The 12,575-nt window shown below is 52.0% G+C and overlaps 1 protein-coding gene across 2 annotated transcripts in view; it reads left to right on the plus strand.

Annotated features, from left to right (window-relative positions):
- LOC103286027 (NADPH--cytochrome P450 reductase) overlaps nt 1-12,460 on the plus strand; it is a 61,387-nt gene extending 48,927 nt beyond the window's left edge. For both annotated transcript variants that reach the window (XM_028145306.2, XM_054714855.1), the window contains exons 4-16: nt 3,426-3,554; nt 5,082-5,231; nt 5,797-5,921; nt 6,326-6,415; nt 6,905-7,003; nt 8,243-8,359; nt 8,467-8,585; nt 10,370-10,551; nt 10,719-10,868; nt 11,202-11,472; nt 11,565-11,710; nt 11,791-11,876; nt 11,970-12,460. In XM_028145306.2, the coding sequence (XP_028001107.2) occupies nt 3,426-3,554; nt 5,082-5,231; nt 5,797-5,921; nt 6,326-6,415; nt 6,905-7,003; nt 8,243-8,359; nt 8,467-8,585; nt 10,370-10,551; nt 10,719-10,868; nt 11,202-11,472; nt 11,565-11,710; nt 11,791-11,876; nt 11,970-12,114 (1,809 nt within the window). In that variant the 3' untranslated portion in view covers nt 12,115-12,460. The remainder of the gene's footprint in view (nt 1-3,425; nt 3,555-5,081; nt 5,232-5,796; nt 5,922-6,325; nt 6,416-6,904; nt 7,004-8,242; nt 8,360-8,466; nt 8,586-10,369; nt 10,552-10,718; nt 10,869-11,201; nt 11,473-11,564; nt 11,711-11,790; nt 11,877-11,969) is intronic.
- The last annotated feature ends 115 nt before the right edge of the window (nt 12,461-12,575 follow it).

Here is a 12,575-nt window from a genome sequence, read left to right on the forward strand (position 1 = left end):
GGAGAGGGAGATAGAAACATCAATGATGAGAGAGAATCATTGATCGGCTGCCTCCTACACACCCCTGCTGGGGACTGAGCCTGCAACCCGGACATGTGCCCTGACCTGAATCGAACCATGACCTCTGGTTCATAGGTCAACACTCAACCACTGAGCCACACCGGCTGCACCATTTACCTAAATTTTTAATTGAATGGAAAGGTACAGCAATCACATGGTTAAAATCCAAAGCAAACTATTCAGTGGAAACTCTCTCTCTGGTCCCAGCCACTCATCATCATTATTCTTAGTGTTTTATGGAACCTTCTAGAGCTTCTTTGTTCACAGACAAAACCACAGAGATTCTTATTTTATATTACACTTTCTTAAAACAAAAGAATGGCCTAGTATATACATTGTTATAGACCATACTAATTTAATGATATATCTTGGAGATCCTTCCATAGCGATACAAGCACACCTTCCTCATTCTTTATTGTAGCTGCATGATTCCATTATGTGACTATACTCTTATTTCTTTAAACAATACCCTGTTGATGGGCACTTAAAATATTTCTAATCTTAAGGTCTTATAAACAATGCTGCTGTGACTATGTAGATTAATTTGCATATTTGCAAATGCATTAAAATCCCAGAAGTGGAATTATTCAATCAAAGGTGCTGGTATATTCATTTGTAATTGTGATGGAAGCTGCCAAATTGCCCCCCATAAAAGTCACACTAGGGCACTCTCATTAGCAATGTGTGAGAAAACCTATTCCTCTCAGATTTGCCATCAAGAATTTGTTATCAGAATTTGGGGTTTTGCCAGTTTTCTAGGTTTAAAAAAAAAAAGCTATCTCTGTATAGTTGTAACTTGCATTTTTCTTATGAGTGAGGTTAAGCAGATTTTCATGTTACAGTGGTATTCATTTTTTTCTGTTTTTATAGATTATCTGTTCAAATATTTTGCCCATTTTTCTGGTGAGATTGATCTTTTTTGAGGAACTGCTTAAAATTCTTACCTCTTGTCTGCGATATGAAGTAAAAATGTTTTTCTCAGTTAATAGTTGCCTTTGACTTGATTTATCGTGTGTGTGTGTGTGTGTGTGTGTGTGTGTGTGTGTTTGTAAAAGTTACATAGTCCACTTTATTCTTATTTCTATTACTTATGGACTTTGAGTCATCATTTGAAAGACCTTCCTCACTCTAAAGAGATAAAGGAATTCTTTCATGTTTTCTTCTAGTACTTTTATGATTTCATTTTTCATATTTAAAATTCAGTCCACTGGGACTTTATATCCTGGCACAAAATGTAAGGTATGGATCCAATACTACTGTTTTTCTTTTAATATATTTTTTAATTGATTTTAGAGAGAGAGGAAATGGAGAGGGAAAGAAAAGGGAGAGTGTGAGAGAGAAACATCCGTGTGTGAGAGAGAAACTTATAAGTTGCCTCCTACACACACCCCGGCCAGAGATTGAACTGCAACCTGGGCATATGCCCTGACTGGGAATCAAACCGGTAACCTTTCTGTGCATAGGATGACACTCAACCTATTGAGCCATACCAGCTACAGCTACTGGGTTTTTTTACAGAGTCGAAATTCCTTGTAATAGAGTCTGTCATTTCTCCATTGGTTTTATCATACACATAATTCCCATGGGTTTTTGGATCTGTTTCCATATTTCCCTATTTTTATACTTTGATCTAGCTGTCTGAGTATGTATACTATCAGACTGTTTTAATTATTGAAGTTTTATACTTGTTTTACTATCTGGTAGTGCCAGGCACTTCTCCGCCCCTTCCCATCCCTTCTATTTTTCAGTTTTCCTGGCTCTTATTTCAGATGTATTTATTTCTTTTGGGTAACAGTTTTATTATGATAAAATTAACATTCCATACAGTTCACCCATTTAAAGTATTTTAGTGTATTTTTAGTATATTCACAGAGTTGTGCAAACCATCACCACATTCAATTTTAGAACGTTTTCATCGTCCCCCCAAAAAACTCGTACCTGCCCAGCCAGTGTGGCTCAGTGGTTGAGCGTCAACCTATGAACCAGGAGGTCACAGTTGGATACTCATGCCCAGGTTGTGGGCTTGATCCCCAATGTGGGGCATACAGGAGGTAGGCAATCAATGATTCTCACTCATCCTTGATGTTTCTATCTCTCTCTCCCTCTCCCTTCCTCTCTGAAATCAATAAAAATATTAACAAATAAAATTACATGCACTCAAAGGATGAGACTTAATACAATTAGTAATTCTTACTGTTTCATTAAGGTTATTCTTAAGTGAAACTAACATTTCTACAATTGCGTGAGAGTGCAGAGTGTAATGACTGCTAGGTCCCTTTGCCGCCACTGTCTGGAATCTTACAAGGTTTATTTCTAAGTACTTTATATGTTTTGATGCTATCATAAATATTTAGCTACTATTTATATCCTGTTTGGTTCCCTTAACCTGATATCAGAAGCATTTTCTACTTTATTTAGTAGTTTTTATAGTGATTATTTTAAAATACCTCTTTAAATGATTTGTAGAAAATTCAGGAAATGTACAAAGCATGAGAACACTTTAAACCAATTGTAACCCATATGTTTTATTTTGTCCTTTTTACCTGTATCAGTTGGGGCTAGGTGCAAAAACCAGAGACCACTGTAGGGGTTGGGCTCTGGATACCACTGCAGAGAAACCTCATGTCTACATAGGGGACCAGAAGGGGGCCTGTGCCTCATTTCCACCTTCCAGATCTCAGAAAGCCCATCCTGTTGGCTGCGCCTAGTTTGCTGCATCCATGGCTGCAGGAAATCTGGGAATAGAGATGGGGCTTTTTCAGTAGCTGCTGTAGAAGGCACAGCAGGAGGGTGGGATGAAGAGTGTGTGACCCAATCCATATGGTACTTTTCCCTGTTGTCTACATTTTCATAAGTATGTGTTACTTTTATATTCATCCAGAAAACCTACCCATAATTCCCCATTTAGCTCTTGGTATATTTCTTGCCAGTCTTTTTCTTTTGTGTATGTATGCATATAAACAAAACATATACATATATACACACATACACATATATATGGGTGTGGATATATAACAAAATTGGATTATACTACACATACTGTCTAGTCATCCTTTTTTACTGAACACTATGTTGTGTCTTTCTGCATGTCATTTAAAAATCTGTCCAAAGTGTGATCTTTAGTAGCTGTGTGAGATTACCTTGATGACGGGAGTCAGCTGGGTGGCCTTTGCCCTCATCCACCTGGGAGCTGTGGCAGTGAGATCCTAGCCCCAGATTGACTTAGAAAGGACTTGAAGCAGCAAGGAAGCAGGGTGTCCTTGAGGTGCCCCACCTAACTGGCCTGCCCCTGTGGTCACCTGGAGTCTCTGGGGAAGCCTTTGCTGCTTGGCCCTTCACTGACCCTGAGTATCTGGCATCCCCAGGGCAGGAACGTCATCGTGTTCTATGGCTCCCAGACGGGGACTGCCGAGGAGTTCGCCAACCGCTTGTCCAAGGACGCCCACCGCTACGGAATGCGGGGCATGTCAGCAGACCCCGAGGAGTATGACTTGGTGAGCTCTCACCACGCTGTGGCCCTTCCTCCCAGCTCTTCCAGCAGCATTAATTTAAGGACAGCATCTCTGGCTCGTGGAGATGCTTTAAGGGTTGAGTCGACCAAAGGGACAGACAGGAATGGATGTCTCCTACCATTTGTACTAACAGCCAGGTGGCCCTAGTTTTAAGGACATTAAGAACACATGAGGAGGGTGGGGGGTATAAGAGAGTACGTGGGGATAAATGGTGATGGAAGGAGACTTGACTTGTGAACCCTCAATACAATGTACAGATGATGAAAGCCCATTTAAAAACGAAAGCAGGTCAGGAGAGGAATTTTCCATCTGAACACCCCACCTTACCCCCCACACTGACATGGCAAGGGAGCCAACTGAGGGGGAATCTGGGCTCTAATCCCCTGGGCGAGCCCCTGCCCCTGTGGGCCTTCCTTGCCTCATCTACAGATGAGGAATGTTAGACAGCCATCTCTGGGAACCTTTCTGCTGGGCTTTGAAATGAGGCCATAAACTCCTGTGTTCGGGCCAGAGCAGGAGCAGGGACGGGACCCGAGGGAAGAGTGCAGCTTGGAGAGGGACCAGGAGAACCTGAAAATGGAAAGGCCCTGTTTGGAGCTGCCGGGTTACTCCCCTCCCCCCTCCCTGTCACTCCTTCGGGCCACCACAGTACTGTCTGCAGAACTCAGCCCTGGCTTCAGCCTCAGCCTCCCTGTCTGACTCCAGCCTGTCTCTGAGGGCTGTGGAGGAGGCTCACCTTGCTCATTCTCCTCCTGGATTGGCTCCTTTGTCCTTGTTCTGCCCCTCGCATGGGTGCAGCTCTTCAAAATGTAAGAAACTTCAAGCAGCCCTCTTGCCTGTTTCTGGTCAGGAGAGCTAATGACAGCCAAGCCACCTGCCCAGGTGGAAGCAGTGGACAGGGAAGGGGAAGCCAAGCCTCAGGTACCCAGGAGGGAAGGAGGCTGGCGGGAGCCACTGGTCCTGAGGAGAATCCTCGAGGAGTTGCCTTCTGGCTTCTCCCCTGGTGGGGTCATTGCTACTCATTGCCCAGCTGCTCATGCAGCTCCGACAGTACAACAAATGTCCTTCCCCTCAGGACCACTCTCTTCTGAGTGCCAGCTGCTTCCTGCTCCTGCCACTCCATCTCCCAAACCAAACCGCCCTCCACCCTCTCCATGCTGCCTTCGGTCTCGGGGACAGGCATCTATCTGTCTCCAGACCTGGGTTTGGAGTCAGAGAACAGTTGGCTAGGAATTAGTGAGAGCCTAGGCCCTGCCGTGCTCCAGGGACTTTGAGGGACAGTGAGGATCTCTGTGGTGGCCAGGGCTGATACACAGGGAACCACCTTCTGAGTGCCAGCTGGTGCCTGGAACCCAGCCTGTTTGTGCCTGTCAACACCCTTTCCTCTGTAAGTGTACCCCCTCCACTTGACCCCTGGACTCGCTTGTCTGAACCCCATCAGGTACAGACCTGACCTCAAGCAGGCTGAGTCATGGTCGCTGGGCCTGGGCCCTGCCCTTGTCTCTCCAGGCCGACCTGGGCAGCCTGCCAGAAATAGAGAACTCCCTGGCAGTGTTCTGTATGGCCACCTACGGCGAGGGTGACCCTACTGACAATGCTCAGGACTTCTATGACTGGCTTCAGGAGACAGATGTGGACCTCTCTGGAGTCAAGTATGCGGTGAGTCACCCCATCTTTCCTCCAGTGGCTCCCTGGGCTCCCAGGTGGCAGATTGTGGTACCTCCCCCGACCTTTGGACCCCTGTGTCTAAGAGGTCTCACCTCATTCTGATCATGGAGGGCAGGCCAAAGTGTGAGGACAGGGTGGGGGAGGCTGGCAGGTAGCTTGAGTCTCAGGGAAGGCTGCTCATGGGGCAATGGAACCCCTCTTCCACCCTAGACTCCAGCACTAAGAGAGCTTCTGCTCCCATGTCCCCAGCCCTGCTTTGCTCCAGGGAGCATTTGTTGCTGGAGACTAAAGACAAGAAAGGTGTGGTGGGATGCCCAAGATTTGGCTGGACAAGGAGAACCTGGGGGGTGGGTGAATTGCCCCTGCTGGCCACCCAGGGTTGAGGCTTAGAGGCTGACTGTGGAGGGGGCCCTGGTCTGCAGGTCATCAAAACAAAACCACTTCCAGGGCCAAAGGTGGCCCACCTCACAGTGCTGTCTAGCAGCTTGGCCAGCGCTGTAGGGAAACCACCCCTGACTGCTGGCTGGGCCTCAGACCCGCCCCTCTGTCCACACAGGTGTTTGGCCTTGGGAACAAGACCTATGAGCACTTCAATGCCATGGGCAAGTATGTGGATAAGCGGCTAGAGCAGCTTGGTGCCCAGCGGATCTTTGAGCTGGGGATGGGCGACGATGACGGGAAGTGAGTGCCCCAGACCCAGCCTTGCATGCTGGCCCCCCTCCCCAGAGCCTCCCACCCCAGATGTCAGGAACCCTCAGGGTTAGGGATTGGCTGTGGCACAGGGGAGTGCAAAGCCATGGGGTCTGCTGCAACTCCGAGACACACAGGGAAGGGAGCCGCCTACCCTCAGCCCCACACAGGCTTTCTTTGCTTTTCCCCATCCTCCTGGTTGCCCAGCTCAGATAGAAACCATCCATGGTTAGCACAGATACTCGAGATACTTCCTGATGCCATGGGTTATATCACTGGGCGGGCCAGCTTGAAATGAGCTTTTGGGGGTGCTGCGGAGTTCAGACCTTTGGGGAAGCCAACCCATTGCCACAATTGGGTCGACTGGGGCCTGGCTCATCACCTCCTCTCCCCAGCCTGGAGGAGGATTTCATCACATGGCGAGAGCAGTTTTGGCCGGCTGTGTGTGAGCACTTTGGGGTGGAAGCCACTGGAGAGGAGTCCAGGTGAGTGTGTGCCCATAGATTGGGCTGGGGATGAGGGTGAGGGTGGGGGTGGGGGTAAGGGTCGGGGTAGAGTGAGGGTGAGCGTGGGGGTGAGGGTGAGGGTGAGGCTGGGGTAGAGGTGAGGGTGAGGGTGAGGGAAAGTGCCTCCTAAGGGTGGGAGACCTGGCCTGGTTGTTGGTGGTGGGACTCGAGGATGAAAGGCTGGTGAAAGCTCGGTCAGGTACAGGAGGGTGCCGAGTCCCAGGCTAAGGTGCTGGCCTGCCTTCCCTTCTCAAAGAACCCCTTGGAAGCTGCTGAACCCCAGGCTGCACCAGCCCTTCCCCAGCTCTATGCTGCTCCCTCCCACCTCTTGTGTCCAACCTGGACCCTCATATACCATCTCCTGACAGTGTCACTCCCTGACTCAGCCTCCCTCCTATCTTGGGACTGATCCCCGAGCCTCCTACCGGCCACCAGCTCCCAGCCTCACACTTGGTCTTCCCTTTCCAGCATTCGCCAGTACGAGCTTGTGGTTCACACAGACATAGACATGGCCAAGGTGTATGTGGGTGAGATGGGCCGTCTGAAGAGCTACGAGAACCAGAAACCGTGAGTGGAGAGCATGGTTCGGGCCAGGCCCTGTGGCTCTTGGCATACCCATCTCAGGCGCCTGGGGACAGGAAACATCGGGTAGTTTGTGTATCCCTGCAGACCCCATCCTGTGGAGTGTCCTTATCTCCACCCTTTTCCAAAGGTGGGCATGAGTGAGGGCATGAGGCCCAGAGCAGAGAGAGGGGAGGCTGCTCCATGTTTAGGGCCCTCAGGACCCCTCCCCACCCAGTGGTCCCTCAGGCCAGGGCACAGCCTCTGAGAGACTGGCATTTGCTGTTTGTACATTATTTGCTGACATTTTGCTCTGTAAATATATTGGGGTGGGAGGTACATACCAGTTCCTGAACCAGGAAATAACAAGTTCTAGGTTGAACTTTGGCAAAAGGGCACACTCCTTAAATTCTCCCTCAAGTTTTTGTCCAAAAACATAAAGTTCCTCACGTGGGCCCTTGATTTGCCTTACACCGGGTGCTGCCCAGGAAAGTCCTGCTTGTACCACCAGGATTCAAGACCAGCAGCTCTGCTTAATCAGCCCGGCTGGAGTCCCACTATAACAGGAAGTTCTAATGTTGCAGTGACTGTACAGAGTAAAAGTTCACCTCCTGGCCGAAACCGGTTTGGCTCAGTGGATAGAGTGTCGGCCTGCGGACTCAAGGGTCCCAGGTTCGATTCCGGTCAAGGGCATGTACCTTGGCTGCAGGCACATCCCCAGTAGGGGCTGTGCAAGAGGCAGCTGATCGATGTCTCTCTCTCATCGATGTTTCTAACTGTCTATCCCTCTCTCTTCCTCTCTGTAAAAAATCAATAAGATATAAAAAAAAAAAAAGTTCACCTCCTGTTCCTGTTGTAGGCCCAGGCACGTTGGGTGAAGCAGCTCTGCTCCACACAGTCACTCAGGGACCCAAGCACCTCTGCCTTGGGGAGCTACCTACCTTCATGGGCCTAGTCCTCCTTTGCACTCAACTCACCATTGGGTTCAGAGTATGGAGGGTTTCCCAGCCTCAGTGTCCATATCTGTAAATGGAGACATTGATAACCAAGCTCCACCTACTTTGTGCAGTTGTCAAGAGCACTGCTTGGGATCGGGCTGGGAGAGCCCTTTACATACTTGGAGAGGTTTCCTCATGGCCCTTGGTGCCAGCTCTGAGTTCTGTGAAACCAGAAGGGTCCCTTTGGGGCAGGGAGATTCAGATTGAAGACCTGGCCAATCACTGAGCTGCTCTCCTCCCCACCCAGCCCCTTTGATGCCAAGAATCCATTCTTGGCTGTCGTCACCACCAACCGGAAGCTGAACCAGGGAACTGAGCGACACCTTATGCACCTGGAATTAGACATCTCAGATTCCAAAATCAGGTACCAGCTACTGCCACTCCCTCTCCCACACCTTCACTCGGGGCCTCCTGATTTGGGTACAGAGGCCTTCCACCCTCCTCCTGAGCCTTACGTCTACCTCCCTCCAGGTATGAATCGGGTGACCATGTAGCTGTTTACCCAGCCAATGACTCTGCCCTGGTCAACCAGATCGGCGAGATCCTGGGTGCTGACCTGGATGTTGTCATGTCCCTGAACAATCTTGATGGTGAGTTCTGGAATCAAGGCCACTCCCCCTTGCCTGCCTGGGCCTGAGGTGGCTGACAGGAATAAGTCCCTTGGCAAGGCCCGTAGGTTGAGCTGCTTAGGCCTGAAGCCCTGGTACCCACAGTTATCGGTTCTGTGGCAAACTTGGGGGGCAGGGAGCAAAAGTAGCTATGGAGGTCTAGTCCTCTACCTTGGGGTTCCCTCCATCCCTTCACCGGCATAGCCCTATGAGGGAGGGCGTAAGGGCGGGAGGGAGGGAGAGAAGAAGGGAGGCCTAAAGAGGGGACTCCTGGCAAGGGCCCTGTTCCCTAGGCCTGGCTCCACCATTACTGGCTACTGATGACCTAGGGCTGCCCTCTCCGTTTCAGAGCCTGCATCCTCTCACCTGTAAACTTGGGGATCAGAGTCAGCAACGCTAACAGCCCTCCAGGTCCATGCAGGGTGCTCAGAGTGCAAGAGGCACTAAGTATGGTATAGGATTTCCCCCAAGGTTTCAAAGGCCTACCTCTGGCCTCTTGCTCTGACCCCTTGGTACTCCCACTGACCATCCACCTGGGGCCCAGCTCTACCTGGTACTGCCCTACTCACTCTCGTCCTCGGTCTCCTAGCCTGGCTGCTCCTTCTCACCAGGAAAGGGGGCTGATTTATATTATAATTAGTTATGACAGCAGTGGAGGCACAGTGGACACACACTGGGTCTGTCTCTCTCGTTCCGTGGGGATGTCATGTCCCTGTGCCATCGGAGGTGGCACCTTGCTGGGGAGGGTGTGGTGTGCTCACTCTCCCCCCAGGAGAATCTGAACCCCTGCAGGGGACACTTCATTGCTGAGAACTGCTCAGAAAGAGGTGCAGAGGCTCAGAACTCCCCACGGCAGATGTGTAGCTTTAGGAAAGGTGCACTCACACAGCATTTCCTGCAGTGTGAAGCCTGAGCCCTGTTTCTGGGCTCAGTACAGAGGGCTGTGGGGTGCTGGGAACACCCAGCTTTTTTATCTGGGTGCTAGATACACAAGGATGTTGTGAAAATTCATTATGCTATACACATATAACTTGTATGCTTCATGTAGGCTATACTGCAGTAAGAAGTTCAAACCCTTCCAAAAAATAGACCCAAACCCTTAAATGCTGAGCCCTTCCTGGGCCAGGCCCTGTGTCCTCGGCAGAGGCTCGTCTGCACAGGCTTTATATAAACAGCCCCCACAGTCATGCCTCTAAGAGGGGGAGATGCTTTTTGTCTGGAAGGAGGCGGTCAGTAAAGCTGGCTGCTGACTGGTGGCAGAGAAGGCTGCAGCAAGGCTGGCAGTGGGGCCTGCACCAGGGGCTGCACCTGGAGCGTACGGACGCTGCACCAAGAGCTCAGCTATGTGCCGTGTAGACCTCCAGCTGTATCCAAGCATAAAAACTGACCTGGAGGGGCCCTGCCATCACAGCTGAAAGCCGCAGTGTTGGCATCTCAACAGTCATGAGCCTGGGGCCCCCACAGTAGACTGGGCTCAGCCCGCAGGCAGGCACACACTGGGCGAGCCCTGCCTCTGCGGCCCTCTCTCTGAGCCGCTTAGGAACTGACTCTGCTCGAGTGGCAAGGTCCCGCCTCTGAGGACTACCTGTCTGGCCTGAAGTTTGAGGCTGTCTGAAAGCCTGAGACTCAGCCTGAGGGCCCGCAAAGAGCTGGCCCTGCTTCCACTGCCAGCTGGGCTGCCTGCTTCCTGCAGAGCAGCCTTCGGCTTCCCCCACCCCAACCCCATGGCACCCCCCTCACCAAATCCTCCTTCTCTGTCCCTGCAGAGGAATCCAACAAGAAGCATCCATTCCCCTGCCCCACCTCCTACCGCACAGCCCTCACCTACTACCTGGACATCACCAACCCGCCACGCACCAACGTGCTCTATGAGCTGGCCCAGTACGCCTCGGAGCCCTCAGAGCAAGAACACCTGCGCAAGATGGCCTCCTCCTCGGGCGAGGGCAAGGTAAGTCTGCTGCTTTCACCCCCAGCACCCAAACTGCCACCACCTCAGCCCTGGGTTGCAGCTCCACCAAGCCACTCTTCAAGGGGTTTGGGTCCAAATTCAGCCCTGTCCCCTGGAACCACTGTGTGCCCTCACCCGTGGCTCACCCCAAGTTCTGTCTTCCCCAGGAGCTGTACCTGAGCTGGGTGGTGGAGGCTCGGAGGCACATCCTGGCCATCCTGCAGGACTACCCATCCCTGCGGCCCCCCATCGACCACCTGTGTGAGCTGCTGCCTCGGCTGCAGGCCCGCTACTACTCCATCGCTTCTTCCTCCAAGGTGGGGAAAGGCTGGCAACTTACAGAAAGCATAGCATTGGCTTCTCTGAGGGCCTGGGAGCCCTGAGCACGGCTCCAGCTCTGACCCAAGCTCCTGGGTTCACTGGGCAGAATTCCATTCACTGGGCAGAATACCCAGTAGGCTGGCTGTAAGATTGCACCCTGCTTCCAGCCCTGGTGGCAAGAGCCAGTCAGGAAAGCTACTGGAAAAGGGCTTTGGGGGGTTGGGCACCATGAAGGGTATGGAGAAGCCTTAAGGCAGCTCCGGTGACAGGGCTGGTGGCAGGATTCGGCCTCGGGCACCACTGTTGATCTCACTCCTGCCCTCCTCCAGGTCCACTCCAACTCTGTGCACATCTGTGCTGTGGTTGTGGAATATGAAACCAAGTCTGGCCGAATCAACAAGGGTGTGGCCACCAGCTGGCTTCGGGCCAAGGAGCCCGCAGGGGAGAACGGCTGCAAGGCCCTGGTGCCCATGTTTGTGCGCAAGTCCCAGTTCCGCCTGCCCTTCAAGGCCACCACACCTGTCATCATGATAGGCCCTGGCACTGGGGTTGCCCCCTTCATAGGCTTCATTCAGGAGCGGGCCTGGCTGAGGCAGCAGGGTGAGTATGTGGGCCCAGGTGGATGTGAGGGGTGCGGGGAGGGGCAGGGATGGGACAGATTCCATGCCCACGCTGGGCACTCTCCCCTCCAGGTAAGGAGGTGGGTGAGACGCTGCTCTATTATGGCTGCCGCCGCTCTGACGAGGACTACCTGTATCGTGAAGAGCTGGCCCAGTTCCACAAGGAGGGCTCCCTCACCCAGCTCAATGTGGCATTCTCCCGGGAACAGCCCCAGAAGGTGAGGAAGGGGCCGATGGCTCTGGCAGGGTGGAGGGCTGTGAGACTGGCCTCCTCACGGGCACCACCCTCTGCCCTCAGGTCTACGTCCAGCACTTACTAAAGAGGGACAAGGAGCACCTGTGGAAGCTGATCCATGAGGGGGGCGCCCACATCTATGTCTGTGGGTGAGTGAGGGGAAAGGAGTGGAAAGATTGAGGCTCTGTCTGCCCATGGGGACACTCCTTGCCCAGCCCCCAATGCCACCTTCCCCCCCACAGGGATGCTCGGAACATGGCGAGGGATGTGCAGAACACCTTCTACGACATCGTGTCTGAGCTGGGGTCCATGGAACACACCCAAGCCGTGGACTACATCAAGAAACTTATGACCAAGGGCCGATACTCCCTGGATGTGTGGAGCTAAGAGTCCCGCTCTGCCCTCACGCCCTATAGACTTGGCTTCCCCATATAATCACTTTCCTCCCCTTCTGCAGCTTCCTGGATGGGTTCTGCTGGGCCGTGTCCCAGGATGCAGACTCAGTGACAAAGACTGCTCTGAGCCCAAGATGTGCCCTCTGAGGCCCCCTGCCTAAGGGCATATGGCCACGGGTGACCAGGTCCTCACTTGGTGAACACCTCAGGCCTCCAGTGGCTGTACAGAAGGGGCTCTTCTCTCAACTGAGCAGGCGCTTGGCCCCTCTACGTGATTTTCAATGAATGTAAATAATTTTAAATAACCTCTAGCCCTTGGAATAAAGTTGTTTTCTGTATTTGCCTGATGTTCCTCAAACAGATCTGGGGCCTCCACCTAGGTCTACTTAATTGAGACACCAGAGAGAGCAGCTCAGGAGTCCCAAGAACCCGTGCTGTGGCAGCACAGAGAAC

Source organism: Eptesicus fuscus, chromosome 4 (genome assembly GCF_027574615.1).
Source record: "Eptesicus fuscus isolate TK198812 chromosome 4, DD_ASM_mEF_20220401, whole genome shotgun sequence".
Classification (NCBI taxonomy): Eukaryota; Metazoa; Chordata; class Mammalia; order Chiroptera; family Vespertilionidae; genus Eptesicus; species Eptesicus fuscus.